Below are 17734 nucleotides of genomic sequence, written 5' to 3' on the forward strand. Positions count from 1 at the left end.
AAATATGAGGAAGACAATGATAATTCTTTAATAAGGAGATCTCGGTTAGATAAATCCACGAATCAGCTTGTTTCAAGATTTTTCAAATAAAAACGTAAGACTTATACAATTTTTGACACACTAGATACTACTAAGTATGTGAAACCATTGTGTTCTGTTGTTTAAGGAATTTTCCTTTCTTGAAAATTCCTTAAATGGTTCAGATTTATTTTAGGGCCTCGATTCTGAAGCAAAGCAGAGTGATAAGGAAGACTACCCGACCCTTAAGAAGAAAATCTGTGAAATAACATTAGGCCAAGGCATCTTTTTAATTTTTTTTTTTGCCAGACACAGGCTACCTCTATTCTCTATTTGTCTTTTTTTCATAGTGCTCCATCTTGGACGCCACTGAACCATTGCTGAGTCCCTGGCTTACAGATATGAATGTTTTCCAAATACAAATCTGCTAGCCTCTGATACTACCATTGACTTTCATTTTCCCTGTTGTGCAAATGAGCAGACTACTGGGTAAAAAAAATTGATGAGCTATAAAGGAGAAAGAGGGTATGCCCATTTCAGCTGGGTCTGTAGTTGAGGACAAGTGTTCCTCTCCTGCATAGCTTATGTTTCAGAGTTAAAAATGTTAGTAACAGTTTGGATATATAAATAATTTAGCTTTATGAATAAGTCATCCTTCAGGGAGGACTGAACAGCTTCAACACAATCATATCTGTTGATGTTATTGTTATGTTATTATTTAATGGCTGAAACTTTCACTGATGCTTTCGTTCGGTCTGACTTGATTTGCACAGTTTGAGAGGGACAGGATAGGATATCAGACTTAACACTTATAATGTAGATAATATTTGTATTCTGCTCTGTTGATACAAATGTATTGGACACTAATGCATTTGTGATCAAGAGGCCTCATTCTCTCTCAAACTCTGGAGTCTTTCTTGCTCAAATAGGTTTTTTGTTCCGCAGCTAAGCTGAATATGCAAGTAATGTTTCCACTGTTTGATTTCAGTTTTTTCTCATCCAGTGTAGGAGGAGCTATGACACTGCTCAATGAAAGTTTCAGGAAGTGATCAAATGCAGATATATATATATATTAAGAATAAATTCAAGATTCAAGACTTTATTTATCTTGTGCACAACAATTACAGAAAGCAGTCGCTGGCAATGAAATTCTTGTTACAGGCTCCCTTCTAGCCATGCTCAGAAATATTTGAAAACCACACAAGCAAAAAAGATTTAAATTAAAAATACAATATAAAAAATACAATAAAATATATAAAATACAATAAAACTAAAGTATTTAAATAAAATATACACCTAAAGTATAAATTATAAACTAAAATAAAGAATATATATATATACACACAAACATATGTATTATGTTTTTTCATAACATAATATTGTGGTTGTCTGATAGAATACAACTAATAACAGATCGTTTCATTCTTCACTAGTTCTGCACTGCACACATGAAAGCAAAATTAAAATAGAGAAACATATATATTTTGATTCGAAAATCTAACAAAGACAAAATTATTCCTGCTTGCTCGCTCTTGATTATATTGGCTGAAGAAATTATTTTATTTAACTGAACAAATTACTTTGTTACTTTATTACTTTGTTACTATTGATTTATTTGCTCTGATCTCCTCCCTCTCCTGCGCCCCCCACCGGCGGAGGCACCAGCAGGCACCGGACTGATGACGTGGTTGGGTCGGCGGAGCAGAGCAGCAGGATGGCCGACCAGAGCAGGCAAATCAAACTCGCTGCAGCCAAGAAAAAGGTAAAAGTCATTTGCAACTGGACCGGTTCAATGCTTAGGGTTCCGCTGTGGTTTGCCGGTTTGCGGTGCTGGTGGTTTTTTGATCCGTTTTGTCACCAATCTACTCTCGGTGCAGGGGTGTTGTCATTACACGTCGCCCGACCTCTGCGCGGTCGCTTCTCCCTCCCAGCCTCACTTCCCCCGGGCGTGTAATGCGCAGGAGAGACCGGGGCTTCTCCCGGGCCTGTGCTTGTAGCATGAACTTTCCCAGATTATGTGGACTATTTTTAGTTCGCGGAGACATTTGCAGCATCCCGCGGTGTTTGTCTTGCCAGCGATTAAGTCATTTTACTCTCTTTGCCTATTGGTATCTTTATAACTAACGTAAAATGTAGTTATTAGCAAACCCTGGCGTGCTAACTAAGGCTGGTTAGCAACTTGGCTAACTATCAGTTGGTGCTGTGTGTGTGTGTATAGACTCAGCAGACGTCTAGCTTTCTGCCTTGTTTCACAGAAGGGGCTCAGTTATCAAAGTAAGCAGCTACCAAACATTATTGTTTAAGTAAATACTGGTGTTAGCATTGTAGCCCAGTTAGCCGGATAGGATGACGGGGACTGTTTTGACAGCTGACACCCCTCTTCCCTGTCCTGCTGTGAGCTTTAGCTAGGTGTGCTGTGAGGCTAGTCTCAAAGATGGCCTTATCTACTGTGAAATGTTAGCTTCGGGGGAAATGTCTCGTCAGCAGTCTGGCCTACAATCGTCCTGACTGACTGGTCGTGGTGTTTAAAATATACATTTTTGCTGCAATTCAATGTAAAGTGCTTTACAAATCGCAGCTCCAGTGGGTCCTCCCCCCCCCCCCCCCCCATGGTTCCTTGTGGTACCCAACGACAGCTGTCACACACAGGCCTCATGGCCAAAGCACAGGGGACAAACCCACTCAGGCACGAGAAAGTATGTTTCAGATGTCACATGTGCAAACTGCAAATAGATGATCCTACTTTGCCACAAAGATATACCGACCCCATCTTGTTTGGTTTACAACATTAAACCAGTGAGCAAACAAGTCAGAGTGACATTCAATAACTTGCTGGCCGTGGTTATGCATTCCAGTCAACAAATGAAACCGGATCTGTGGTGTAGCTGGTGTATTGTCAGAGATATCCCCATTCATTTAGCTTGACAAGACCTTACAGTGATTAGAGATTAAACTGTATGTCTGTAAGGCTGAAGGTTTGGAACAAGACTCAGAGTTGAATTATTAAAGTAAAACATATGGCTTTTGTAAATCAGGAAGCAGAGGATCTTTCTCTCTGTCGGTCAAGAAGTACTTGGTGCATTGGTGTTCACACATTCATTGTTTCCCCCTCTCATGTCCTGCTCAGCTGAAGGAGTTTCAGCAGAAGAGCTCCCCTGCTAGTGGAGGAGGAGAGAAGGGTGGAGGAGGAGGAGGAGGAGGAGGAGGAGGAGGTGGCGGAGGTGGCGGAGGCGGATCAGGGGCCAAGAAGAAGAGGAAGGGGAAGGGACTGAACCAGTATGATGCACCTACAACAGATAGAAACTCCCCAATCAACGTAAGTCTTTCCTTTATCATCTGCTTGTCATTCTGACCCTCTGGGTCAAATAACAACCTCTCTTTGTGCTTGACAGCCTGTCTGTGTTCTGGTTATCTCTGGTTTGTCAAACCCAGTGTGAACATGTTAAACTCAGTCTTTTGTTTGCTGTTTACAAAAGACAAGCAAAGGATTAGTGCATGTTATGTCTTGAACTTACAAACTGTATTGCTTCAATACACAGTGACTCTAGTCTGATAAACAAATCCGAAGAGTTGATCATAGAGGTGCTTTATTATTTGTTTTCTTGAACTCAAATGATTTATAATAGTCTCCTTGGCCATTGATATAAAATGTTGCGGTTGTGAACTGATATGGTTGAAATACTGTCAAGTTGCCAAATGTTTTACTCCAGGCAATTGATGGCACCACAGTGCAAACAACACAGCAGTATTAACATCTACTGTGTTTGCTCACCAGGTAATGGAGGGAAAATAATGTTTAATCCGAAAGACTAGAACACTGGGCTAGAAGCCAATTGTTTACCCTTGGACCATAACAGTGCCATTGTCAGGTTATAATGCAAAGGAAGAATGTGGGAAATTTGTTTTGATTTTGTGAGGTAAATTAGTCATGTGCGAAGAAGGTCACCTGAAGAATATGTATATTTAGTTTATAATCATTAACACATACAAAAAAACATTTAATGATTGATAATGGCTAAATAATTAAAAGTAACATTTTGGAAGCAGTGATCACTCAGTTGTTTTAATTTGTCAGAAGTACAGGAAGTAACATGGCCAGTGGTGGTTTGGGCTGGTCATTTTTGAAAACCACTGGCTGAGTGAGGACACACAGTGAGGCATGTGACTCCAGCACTTTCAAACACAGCGATGGGCACGTAGGTCAGTTTTCCACAGACCATTTCAGTCAGTCAGTCGTTTTCTAATCCTAACTGAAATCTGGGCCTAGTTAGTTTGTGGAGCTCATTTAAGAGAAGCAAGAGATTTGTAATCGGGATATAGTTCTCCACAAAGACAACATTTGGGGAAATGATGCACTGTCCCAGAGCTCTTATTGTGATTTATGTGTTTACATTAGTAATTTTTCTTTTGAATTGAACTGCAATAAAACGCAGCTGATATTGACTTCTTGGGAGCAGCTTCAGTTTCTCCTCATCACACTCCCTCCTCTCTTCTGGACCTCCTTTTTCTAAGATTTCTTGTAGCAGCAGCTTGTCTGTGCCTTTCTGTGCCTTTCTGTGTCTTAATCACTATCACTTTCTAAATCATCCTCTCCTCTTTTGCCAATTTTCACTATCCACCTTTGTTTCTTGTTTCCTGTAGTTTGACAGTATTCTCAAAAGTGTTTTAATCAAAGCAATGGAGTAGCCCTACCTCTTTATGGCAACAGTCAGGTGAGACTGTCTTTCTCTCTCTCTCTCCTGTCCTTCTTTGTTTCCTCCCTGCCTGTTTTATCTGCCTCTGCATCCCTCTGCTGTAAATACCTGCTCCTCACATGTATTAATATTGCACCTCGCTTCCCCATTCTTACCTTCCTTTTACGTCAAGTGCACTTGTTCTATGTCACATTAACCTGAGAGCATGCTGGCGAATTTGAGTACTTGCGTTGGTGGTGTGCTTTTTAAAATACTTGTCAAGAGTGCAATAAAGGTTAAGAAACATGGAGGATGTGTTATTGAAGTATTGTTGGTGACCACTTGGAGTTCATATTTCTATGTAGAAGTGCATTGAAGATGGGAATGATATGCACGGTGGCTGGCAACAGTCTCAGTATTGTGTTGTGCTGTGTTATTTGCATCTGGGTGCATGATGCAGGGCATGCATCTGGGAAAACCAGAAATGTGTGTACTGCATTTTAACCATTTTCAATCGCTGCTTTTGTGTTTGCTGCTGGTTATCTTTGTCTTATTTGTATGCACTCATAAACTTTTTGTACAAAAGTCAAAGTAGCACAGAAAGATTTGTTATAGTCTAAGTTTTTGATAGAGCTCAAATGGTAGCAGTGGTTGGTTACAACTCTCTATTAGCTATATTAACTAAAATAAGATACCAACACTTAAACCTCCCATTTACGTTGTATGTTATTGTCCTCCTCATCAGCTTGTGCACTATCATGCAATCATTTCCATTAAGTAAATGACAGCAACTGAGATCAAAATCTGGGCACATTAAAAGGTTCAGTGTGTAGAATTTAGTGGTAAAGGTTGCATGTTGTCAGCTGAATACCCCTCACCAACTCAACGCCTCCCCTTCCAAACAGTGAAGGAGAACCCGTGGAAACCTCTCAGTTGTCAATAAAAACTCAAAAGGTGTTTAGTTTGTCCAGTTTGACGACTGTAAACAACATGGTGGCCTCCATAGAGAGCCCCCCCCCCGAGTAAATATAAAGTATTTAAATAGAAAGGGGCCATTCTAGGTTAATGATGAAAAAAAAATTCTTATAATTTAGATGAAACTCACTAGTGTAAACATAACTGGGATTATTTTATATTCAATTTCTGCCAATAGATCCCTTTCACCTAAATCTTACACACGGAAACTTTAAACCAAGTCAGCATGTATACACCTACATCATTATTGTCTTGCTCTTGCTTTTTAATCGTGACTGCTCTTTTTCCTGGCAATGAAACCAGTTTTGTGCATTTTTCTGTTTTATGTGTCACCTCAGACCTTTGCTGACGTGGAGCCCATGGGGTCTTCAGTTCCCCAGCTGCTGGAGGACCCAGGGGGCGAGCCTGAGTCTAACGCTGCTGTGCCTAACACTACTAATAACCCTGAGTTTGTCGGTCACAACGCTGACCTGCAGGTGTGTCTCTCACATCAATTCATTGTGTCTCTGTCTCTATTTTTCCCTCCATCTTACAACTGTCAAACCTATTATAAGCCTTAACAAGATGACTCTAATAAGTCTGATCCAATTTGTTGAATTGATTCTAATATATGAGTGTGATGATGGGATCATCCCATCCATGCTTTTGTTTTTTGTGGTGCTTATCACACAGATTCTTTTTTGTGCTTATCACACAGATTCTTTTTACATAAATTTGATCAATGTCACTTTTATCTGTTTTTCTTTCTCTTTTAACTCTATTCCTCCTTTCAATCTGTATTTCTCTCTCCCTCTCTCTGCAGGACTATCCTGATACCAATGGCAATGAGAGTTTAACAGAGGAAAATAGGTGGGGTACCTGACTTCTCACTGCCACTCAGACCCTTGCATCTTTTCATGGAAACACTCACAGCACATAATACAGGGACATAATTATGCATGTTGTCCAAGTTTTTATTTTTACATTATGTTTTTTCCTAGTTTTAACCGTATTTATAGTCTATAAATACTGACTTTTCTTCTACCAAACACTAAACAATATTTTTAGTTATTGTTTATAATTATTGCACCTTATATGCAATTATAATAATGTCTCTGTGTGTGTTGTCCTGCAGACCACTGTCTTCCACAGAGAGCCTACGGCAGCTCTCACAGCAGCTGAACGGCCTGGTCTCTGAGGTAGGATCTCTCTCATTCTCTCACTCTCACACATTTCTTTGTCATATGGTGCTATGGGTTTTTAACAGTAACACACCACAACTGATGTGCATTTGCAACAAGAGTGTGTTGCATCAATTCTCAGGAGGAATTTTCAAATTTACCAGCTGGTCTGAATGGCCTCAAGCACGCCCGACGGCACCAACTGAAGCACCAAGCCAGATTTAATATTTCCTCTGATCTTTGGATTAGTGAAGTCAGCAGCAAAACAGAAAGTGTGTTTTTGGTCAGGTTTCTGAAACTGTTATGACCTTTTACTGTCTAAAAGTCATGCAGTTTGGTTGATATAATAGCAGGTCATACAGTAATATGTTAAGCAAACAGAATTATGTTACTTTCAAGAAAATATGTTGAAGTATTTTTGCCTCACATGGTGGTGAAAAGCAGATGATACCAGTGTTTACTAAATGCATTTCACGTCTGCGATGCATCCACTATGTTTAACCTTCAAGAATGTGAAGATCATTTTTCAATTAGACACAAGCATAATTTTTAACATGAATGTTTACAGAGTTATGAATGAAAACCAACTGTTATGGACTTGATGATGCCTGTAGGGTCTATATATAAACTTAACTTGAAAAAACACATGCTGATTTCTCTGTATTGGAATGTCAGTAACATGGGGCTCTGTGTCATTTCAGTCATCTACTGCGTATGTGAATGGAGATGGTGCACCTGTTCTCAATGAGAGAGAAATGGAGGTGAGATGGACATCTAACTCAAATTTTTAATTAACTAAAACTTACTCTGAGATTTGAAACCTGTAATAGAAGTCAGTCAAGTCATACAATAGTCCCACCATTCTATGGGATTTACAGCAGCAGTGATATGAGGCATAATTTTCTGCAGTTCTCTGTTTCAGTTATAACTCATCTTATAGCTTCAACTCAAAATCAACATATTATCACCAATATTAAGTTTAGCTCCCTATCTGAAATGGTAATACTTGTGTTTTTAACATAAGCTGGGTAATCAACCACTAACTCTGTGAGGGTGACCTTCCTGGCTTTTTGTAATTGAATTAACTACACAGAGTATGTAACATGTTCTTTCCAAGAATTTCCCAGATTAATGACAGTGTGTAAATCTGTTTTGTCCTGTATACACAGTAACTGGTTAAGTGATCTTTCTGGTGCTGGCTATAGAAGGGATACAGAAACATGTAATGTTATTTCACTGACCACACTCATAGTTTGGTCAATTAAGAAGAACTTGAGAGAAACTTTATCTGACAAACTGAGGTCATTTGGATCATGTCCAGATTTACCTAAATAGGTCATTATTAAGGCTCCACTATTTTTAACTGCTTTAACCACCATCATGTATTTAAGTTATCTGTCATGACTCATTATTAAAAAAGACATTTTTGCACCACTTATAAAAGTATTATTGTTTACCTCCATGTTAATGATTCACATTTGAATTTTCCACCTTCCATATGTTATTTATTTGACATTTGCCACTGCACTTTATCCCTCTCTCGTGTTTTTTTTGTATTGTTTATTTTTGTCTTTCCCGGATGCATGTGTGCACGTGATAGAGTCGGAACCAGGAGCTGGCAGCCGCCCTGGAGTCCAGCAACCTAACAAACTCTCAGCTCAATACCCAGCTAGACCAGCTGGTAAGCAGCAGCAGCAGCAGCAGCAGCAGCGTGTGTGTGTGTGTGTGTGTGTGTGTGTGTGTGTGTGTGTGTGTGTGTGTGTGTGTGTGTGTGTGTGTGTGTGTGTGTGTGTGTGTGTGTGTGTGTGTGTGTGTGTGTGTGTGTGTGTGTGTGTGTGTGTGTGTGTGTGTGTGTGTGTGTGTGTGTGTGTGTGTGTGTATTTTCCTGCACGCCTCTGTGATCGGAGTAACACCATACTTAACCCTTTCACTATTTAATGCCACATCAGTGCATGTACTGTATGCATTCTGCACATCACCTTGAGTAACCTCACTGGATGAAGTCATGTATGTTTTTCATGTTATTTATTTATCTTTCTCTTAGGTTGACATAAACTAATTTAGAACCTAAGCATAAAGTGAAGCCTTAGGAGCAGATCTGTAATAACCTGATTAAAAATGGTTTAATAAACGTACTAACCGCAATAAACTAATATACATATATAAATAACTATAAACGCAAATGATCTACTAACCAGGTTCATTATTTTAATCCCTCATCTCTGTCCTATCTGAGGTCTTTGGTGCCAGAATTTTACTCATGTTTTATATAATTGTGTTTCACTGCTTGGATGCTGAATGACATGTTGATGTTTTCCAAACATAAATTGATATCCTGTTGATCTGGCAGGCAAAGCAATCTCAGGAGCTCACAGATCAGCTACAAAAGGTAACCAGTACTTTTCCCCACCTCTGTCTGTTCATTACTGTCCTCATTCCTGTCCAGTCTATACTGAATTTCCACCTCCTTCCCAGTCATTCAACCTTTTTTTTTTTTCTTCCTACAGGAGCGAAAAGAATTTGAGCAGAGATGTTCCAAAGAGCAGGGAGCCATGCGCGAGCAATTGCAGGTAAGGGAGAGAAAATGAAACCTCCCCATTCCAACCCTTCCTTTTCTATGTCGAGAAAATGTAGTTAATTTTATGTTGGGATTTAATGAGGGACTTCAGTTGACTCAGAGAACTGTGCTCTGTGTTTGTCTTTCTTTTCATTAGGTTCACATCCAGACCATTGGAATACTGGTATCAGAGAAATCAGAGCTACAAACAGCACTACAATACACACAACACGCTGCACGGCAGAAAACAGGTTTGTGTGTTTTATAAGAAGAGGTGCATTCATTTTTCATCTGAGCAAGACATTGACCCCCTCAGCGGGTAATTAAAAGTTTGTGTATGTGTCTCTCTGTGTGTGTAGGTGAGGCAGAGGAGTTGAACAGCCGTCTGCATGCAACAAAGCAGAGAGTGTCAGAGCTGGAGCGAACCCTCTCTTCTGTCTCAGCACAACAGAAACAGTTTGAAAAGGTTTGCAGTCAATAGACTCCCTGTAAACAGAATTCACTGTGAAATGAGTAATGCAGAGGCAACATATAAGACCAGCTTAACGAACTAACACAATCAGCTACATCAATGTTATACAGATCGTCAGCCTCACACAGACGCACGTCCCACGTCCTTTGTTTCAGTGAAAAATATTTTCTGAGATGTTTTTGTCCTCCTGTCCAAGTGTCTGTTATTTTTAATAAATGTTTTTCTTTTTGTCCCCAGCACAATAAAGAACTTGAAAAGGAGAGAGACAACCTGAGACTAGAGGTGTTTAGAGTAAAGTAAGTCTGTTTATCCTAGAATACTTAAGGAGACATGTTCTTATCAGATTTTGATGTTAAAGAAGGCAATTCAAATCCATCAAATTCTACATAGAGCAACAGGTGGCATGAGCCACGTGTCCCAGGTCTTATGAGTATCTAATAGACTTTGTTTTTGCAGCAATGTGAGTGAGGAGTCGAAGCAGCAGAGCTCAGAGCTGTCTGAGAAGCTGAAACTGACGTCACATGACAATGGAGCGATGAGGCTGGAGGTGGAAGATCTTCGCAAGAGGCTCGAGATTGGTGACCTCATGCTGCAACAGGTGCGTTACACCAGACCCACATTAAATCACTTTCCCCTATAGTTAAACTAAAAACAAAACATTTTTATTTGTAAACCCGCATTCAATTCCAGTGTTTGTCCTTTTCATTTTTCATTAGTACTCCAATCAGTCAGATCCCAGCAGTGCCAACCAGCAGGCGCAGTTACTGGTGGAAGAGAAACAGCAGCTGGAGACTCAAAATCACCAGGTCTGTGTGCAAGGACCTTTCTCTTACTGAGCTCTCATACATACACGTTGCTTTAACACTCAATGTTATGCTCGCCTGACACTTGGTGCTGGCATGAACGTGTTATTGGTCATCATACAACAAGCCATTTCTCCTGGACACACAACATATCCAGGCTTCGTGCTAATGTGCTAACTGTCATTGCAAAGCTTCAGGGAATTAAACTGCAACCAGATGAGCATTCACCAGGTTCACCATCTGCCTCCTCTGTCCAGGCACAGTTTGACATTTCATGTCAGGCAGGAACTGTATTTGCGTAAATGTGATTTGACTGGCTCGGGCCTGCTCTTGAGTATTTGTTTGCCTCTGCTGCAGCTTGAAAAGTTGAGCTTTTCTCATCTCCTGCCGCACACAAAGCAAGAAAAGCAAAGCAACAAAACCACAATGCTGTTCGACAATCATGACATCACCATTCAAAGTTAATGAGAAGCTTTTCTGTTGAAGGCTTTAACACGTATTAGTGCTCAGTTACATTTATCCACATACTTCTCCACTTTGTCATTCTACTTGCCTAGTTGGTGTATAGATAATTTAAACCTCAGCCACAGTCATAATTTTCACGTTAGTATTTGCATATAATGACACGTGTTGTTTTCACTTCCTCCAGCTTTATGTCTTGCTTGACAATTTTAATTACTTGCTACTTTAAGGTTACAAACTGACATTTTTTATCATTTGAAAATAAACCACCCACAACTACTATGAAAGTTGTGTCTGAACCATTGCCTGTTTATCCTTTGGAACCAGAAAGTCTTGTTTACCCATTTTCCTCTTTCATGTCTTTTATGTTTTGTAGCTGATGGAGTCGATTGGTCAGCTGAAGACAGAGAGGGACTGTTATGCAGAGCAGATCCAAGAAGAGGGCCGTGTATGGAAGGACAAAACAGAACAGCTGCTAACACAGGTTACTCACTAACTTGTTGGCTATAGTTTAAAAATAAAGAGAGTGCTATGTCCTTTAATGTTCTTTATTTTTTAAAGCAAACAAAAGACTTATTAATGTGTGTCACTGTCTATGCAGGTGTCATTGGTTGCAGAGGAGAGGGACAGAAACATCAACCGAGTCCAAGAGTTGGAGGCCAGCATCACAGAGCTAATAAATGCTGCAGGTAATAGTTGCACACTGCCCTCATCTACTCTTTCTGTGTCCTCGCTACTCTTCATTCGATGGTAGGATTAATAGAATTGGTCCTCCGCTGATCTTTGAGAAACCTGCACCTGATTAAGGAGCTTGTTAGATGAAGGAGAGTGACTAGAGCACTCTGAATCATTAGTCCATTTTAAGTGAATTGTTTCTTTAATGCTGTAAATCAATCAGTGTGCTCCAGTCTTTGTCAGACAATCAGTTTTTGTATGATAATGTGTCATTTAGCACTATATTTAAAGCTGTACCAGTCTAAATGCTGTCATCTTGCAGCTGGCACAGCTACCATAGTGAAGTGTGTTTCACTGTAGCAAAATTACTAATTTTGAGAACTTTCATCCTTCTTCTCCTCCAGCGTTACTGTCCCAAGAGAGAGAGGCTCAGGGTAATGCAGAGCCTCCGTCCTCAGGACCATCAGAGAGTGAGGTGGCTCTGCAAGAGAGCCTCGACAGACTACAACAAGAGAAAGAAGCCCTGGCTGAACAGTATCAGGCTCAGGTATGCACCTCTTTGTTTTCTTCATTCCTAAACATCTAGATCTATAAACAAATTTTATGTGATCCACATACTGTATTGTATAAGCTTTAAAGAAATATAACTTTAGCCTTTGTAACATTTCCCCCCAGCTGAGAGACAACAAGCAGCTGAGCCGCATGTGTTCTGAGCAAGAGACGCGTCTGGGGGAGATGGAGCGGCAGGTGGAGAGCCGAACCCAGGAGGGAGAGGATCGTCGCCGCATGTTGGAGGATGTTCAGTCAGACAAGGCCACTATTAGCCGCGCTCTCACCCAGAACCGGACACTGAAGGACCAGCTGGCTGAGCTTCAGAACGGTTTTGTCAAACTGGTGAGGCTGCAAATCTTGCTGTCCATCTGTCCTTTTCTAATGACTCGTTAGAATTTGTATTCAATTATTGTATAGAAAAGGTTTTATCTGGGCCTTTGTAACAAAGTGTTACACAACTTCATGACAAGTGTTAACTCAAAGGGTGGGACACTTCTGCCTTCAAGCCAAAATGTCTTTGTTTGTACAGACTAATGAGAACATGGAGCTGACCACTGCCATCCAGTCAGAGCAACACGTGAAAAAGGAGCTGGCTCGCAGGATGGGTGAACTGCAAGAGGGACTGCACAATGTCAAGGAGGAGGTATGGTCACATGCCACTTTCAATTGCATTTGTCAGAGTTTGCACTTCAGCTGACTTCACTTTGCTCCCTTGTATGTTTTTAGTTGTCTTTTCTATACACGTTCTCTGCCACGTCCATAGAGATAAAACCAATGCCTTGACCACACAGTCATTATCTCTGTCCTCTTGCTCTAATCTCCATCTCCATTCCTCCGCCTCCAGCTGGACTTGAAAAATCAAGAGACTCAGGGTCTGATGGAGCAGAGGGACCAGGTGGTGGCTCACCTGCAGCAGTACTGTGCCGGCTACCAGACCCTGGCCTCCGAGAGAGAACAGATTCACCGACAGTATCTGCAGCAGTGCCAGCTTATGGACCGGCTGCAGCACGATGAAAGCCAGGGCCGTGTGCAGCTGGAGATCAGTCACTGTCAGCTCAAAGAAACGCAGGTGTGTGATTCAGGAATAAGGTTTTTCTCCAAACGTAACTCTATTTTTAATTTGAATGTGCTGTAAAACCCCCTGTTTCTGTCACTGTTCATTCTTTATCATTTTTATGAACAGTTCATTCTTCATTGTTTCAATGACTCCCTGTCTCCCCCTACAGGACCATTTGGAGCAGTTGGTCAGAGACAATGAGCAGCTGAAGTATGAAGTGAAGGAACTTCTCCACAGCTCAGTTCTTGCAACATCACCGAGAGACCAAGGTAAGAATTATCTTAATCGGGGCCCGAGCGCCGACAGTGTGAAGGCCCTTTTGCTTTTCATTTGATTATTCAGGAAAAGGAATCGCATTTTTGACGGCGTGAACATACTCGAAAACTCACCAAACTTTGAGTAAACTTAGTAACAAAGGAAAAACTTAGTAACAAAGGAAAAATTTGGGGAATACCTAAAATAGTTAATGATGAAATTCATTCACTGCAAAGATATAGAAAATAAAAACTGAGCTAGGTCACTTTTGACCCACGTTGTGTATCAAAGGGTTAAGATAAAAAAGAATTACACTTGTTTGTGACTTACTAATTAACTCCACCCAGGCTTTATATAAAACACTTCAAAGGATTAATTAAGCAAAGAATTATGTTCCCAGTTTGCTTTAATGTCACATTGTCAATGGTCATAGAGTCTTTTGATTTCCTAGACTGAGGTGAAAGATTTATACGATCTGAAGAGAAATGAGTGTTTTTGACCTGAACAGGTCCTGAATAGATCTCTATTAGTCTGTATGTAGTGATAGTGATAGCACCACCTACTGCCAAAAAGAGGTAAGCCTCGTTTTACAACTTTAATTCGATTTAATTAACACTTATAGGCAGGGAAAGAAAGAACAGCAGTTTTTAACCTGTGCTCTATCTACAGTTATGTACAGTTATAATTGCTGCAATCTCACATTTTAAATGTGACCAATTAGTTTTACAGGTTGGAATCACATGTTTAAGAAATGGGAAACAATATCTATCCAGCTGTCTATAAAAGTCTTAACAGCTTTAATTTGTCATTATGTCATCAAGGTGATGGAGTGGAAAGCCAGTCCCTGCAGGAGAGTCCAAAGATGTCTTCCTCCATAGTTATCCCAGAAGACTTCGATAGCCAGAAAGAGATGGTAAGTAGGGTGATGAATATTTATGCAAGTATACTTAAAGGATTTATTGGTCCCGGCCAGGGGTCTCTCTCTTTTCCCAGCCTCTCGCCCAATGTCAACTTGGATTGAACGTTTTCTTCCTCCCACTGTCCTCATCACCACTTCCTGTCCCCCTGCAGGAAGAGTTCATCCGTGGAGCTCTGGTTCACTTGGAGGGAGAGAGGGACGAGGCCAGGAGGCAACTGGAGGAGGAGCACAGGCTCCACATGGCAGCCCGGCACCAGGCCGCTGTGGCCCTCAGCCTTGAACACCAACACCACAGCCACGAAACTGCTCATGACCATAATCATGAGCACGATCACACTCATAGCCAACATGGTCACTGTGAACACAGTCACGAGCATTCAGGTGAGGAAGACTACATTGTTGGTCTGTGTGCAAGTCTTTCTGGTTATGTAAATAGAGTATATTATTATAATGTGTACTCTGTGCTGTCCCCGGCTTAGAAGGAGGAGTTCCAGTTGAAGTTCATCAGGCCCTGCAGGTTGCCATGGAGAAGCTTCAGCAGCGTTTCACGACCCTCATGCAAGAGAAGGTGGACCTGAAGGAGCGGGTGGAGGAGCTGGAGCATCGCTGCATCCAGTTGTCTGGAGAGACCGACACCATAGGTGAGAATGAACAACAGCACAGAGGGTCCAAAAGGGACATCACCATACCAGTTAATGGTGCAATGACGTTCTCTGTTTGTCTCTTCAGGGGAGTACATAGCCCTGTACCAGAATCAGCGAGCCATCATGAAGCAGAAACACCAGGAGAAGGAGCATTACATCAGCATGTTGGCCCAGGACAAGGAAGAGATGAAGGTCGGTTATCGTGACCTTTCATTTAAGATAATCATCAACGCAGTACAATGTCGTCACATGCGATGTTGGTGTTGAAGCATTTTTCGCTCAGTTTTCTCTCTAACTAACATTCAAAGACTAAAAGGCCGTTGTTTCTCTACTGTGCATCAGGCGAAGCTGGCGGAGCTGCAGGATCTGGTGATGAGGTTGGTGGCTGAACGGAATGACTGGTACAGCCGCTACGCCGAAGCTGTAGCTGGCACAAGCACGGTGAACCCCGACCTGCTTCCTGTTGGGGAGGATCACACTCATCCAGAGCACCATGGGCACACAGACATGGAGATTAATGCCGTCAGTGGAGCAGGTAGGCACAGCCAGGATAATGTTCTGTCATGCTGCAGATATTCTATCCTAAATCAATAAATAAACGGTTTGCCATTGATGTGTGTCTAGAGGAAAGAGTCAGGAGGTTAAATGTGTCCTCTCAAGCCACATGCAGCCAAAAAGCTGAGATGTCTTTTCTAAGTTTTCTCCATTTTGCTGCCAAAGAGAAGGATTCAGACTTAAGCCGTTTCAGACATGGCCTCCGGGTTAAAGCCAGAGAATTGGCTACGGAGTTTACCCGCAGTTTGCCTTTCACACATTCTCAACACAGCGGGGGGGTTTCTGCACAGACACGTTCTCTACAGCAACAAATCCTCGGCATTATTCAGGCGAGAGGTGGAGGGGCAGCAGGCAGAGGCAGGAAGTGGCGTAGTGATCATATTTACAGCCCCCCGACACCGTCGTCAGCTCTAATCACCACAAACTGTCTTGGCATCTTCGTCCGTGTCTTCAACGTGTATGTCACCCCTTTTTCACTTGGAGATATTTGTTTTCTTTGTCCCCTCTACAGAAGCCATTGAGGTCATTCCTCTGTCAGAGTCCACCACAGGCCTGGAAGCCCTCTCCTCCCAGGCACTTTCGACCAGAGCAGCCCAGACCGAGTCCAAGCCCCTGGGACCCAACGAGGACGGCACTGCGCAACAGATCATGCAGCTGCTCCAGGAGATCCAGAACCCCCAGGGGGCGCTAAGATCAGCCCCCTTCCTCGGGGAGAACCCCTGCATCCCCTTCTTCTACCGGCCCGACGAACAGGATGAAGTCAAGATCCTGGTGGTGTGAGGTGTGGGTATGAGAAAGGCGTGAATGTGTGTGTGTGCTAATGGACATGTCTTGAAGTACGGGGAATATTAAACACCACAGTTTACCATGTTTATATCTAATAGATCATATTCACAAACACTTGGACACCTTACAGAAGAGATCACAGATAGAAGAATGTCTCTGACCCAGTTACATTACAACACCCCCTCTGTTCCGCGTGTTGGCACGATTGTGTGCATGGTTAAAGAGAAAGTATTTTCTATTTGCTCTTTTTATGTTTCTGTTTTTTGTTCATGATGCTCTTCCCAGAGAGGAGATAATCAGTATTCCTAAACATAATCTGATTACTCTCAGTACCGCAATTTTTAATCCCCATCCCCTCTCTCGTCCCCCATCTTTACACATAAGTGCAATAAAGGGGCGGTGTACTCTGTGCCCCTGCTGAAACAGTACTTAAAGAGCTGTTGTGAATTAGCAGCCTGTGTCAGCAACTCTGCTACAAATCTCAGTTTTACACAATTCACTGTACAAATGCCAAAAAAGAGCATCCCGTTTGAATGTAACAAGCTGAATATTTCCCTGTATGTTTGTGTAACATGAAGAGAGAGAGGAGGAGAAGGGTGCAGCAAGACGATATCAGGGGTGGTGGTAGAGTGAGATTTAAGTGAAGTCAACAATGGAACTTAGTGCACATAAATGCGTAAGCTTAAGTAGGTGCAGTTTCAAAATCGAAAGCCCACAAGTTAAGGCTCATTCATGCTGACGGATGCATTGATTTCAACATGCCCCCCAATGTTGGCATGGTAGTTACGTAATACATCCACTAGAGGGCAGCACGTAGATGCCTGTAGGTTATTACAACTCGCAGACTTACTCCTCAAAGACATCCTCCTGTCTTATGGTCGTTTCACTTGAACTATTGGCTACACTGCCCCCTACGATTTCCGGCGGGACTGCTTCCGTTTCGTCTGTGTCTGTACGCTCTCAGATACGGATGAAGGCAGAGTACACACAGTTCAGTTCAATCTGTTTCTGTAACTTATGTTGAGCATAGATGAGCCTTAACAGGATCTGGTTCAGGAAGACAGAGGCAGGTGTTGCAGAATGATGCTGTCCCTAAAACTACCTTTTTTCTCCTCTTTCATTGTCCTTTTCCTTCAAAGACTGAAAAGCAAGTCGTACGTTGATACAGTGC

At 41.7% G+C, this 17734-nt stretch overlaps 1 protein-coding gene across 1 annotated transcript; it reads left to right on the forward strand.

Annotated features, from left to right (window-relative positions):
• Positions 1-1695: 1695 nt before the first annotated feature.
• On the forward strand, positions 1696-17513 carry golga2 (golgin A2). The gene is given in 29 exon segments (XM_034603276.1): positions 1696-1780; positions 3146-3334; positions 4660-4683; positions 4686-4730; positions 6005-6142; positions 6469-6515; positions 6781-6844; positions 7528-7587; positions 8427-8507; positions 9177-9215; positions 9334-9396; positions 9541-9634; positions 9743-9849; positions 10093-10151; positions 10312-10453; positions 10572-10661; positions 11497-11604; positions 11722-11809; positions 12200-12342; positions 12471-12689; positions 12877-12990; positions 13192-13416; positions 13574-13673; positions 14481-14572; positions 14731-14959; positions 15058-15219; positions 15308-15414; positions 15565-15757; positions 16289-17513. Coding segments are annotated over 29 exon segments (3339 nt in total). The 5' UTR covers positions 1696-1732; the 3' UTR covers positions 16558-17513.
• Positions 17514-17734: the final 221 nt, after the last annotated feature.

This window comes from Hippoglossus hippoglossus, chromosome 12 (assembly GCF_009819705.1).
Source record: "Hippoglossus hippoglossus isolate fHipHip1 chromosome 12, fHipHip1.pri, whole genome shotgun sequence".
Taxonomy (NCBI): Eukaryota; Metazoa; Chordata; class Actinopteri; order Pleuronectiformes; family Pleuronectidae; genus Hippoglossus; species Hippoglossus hippoglossus.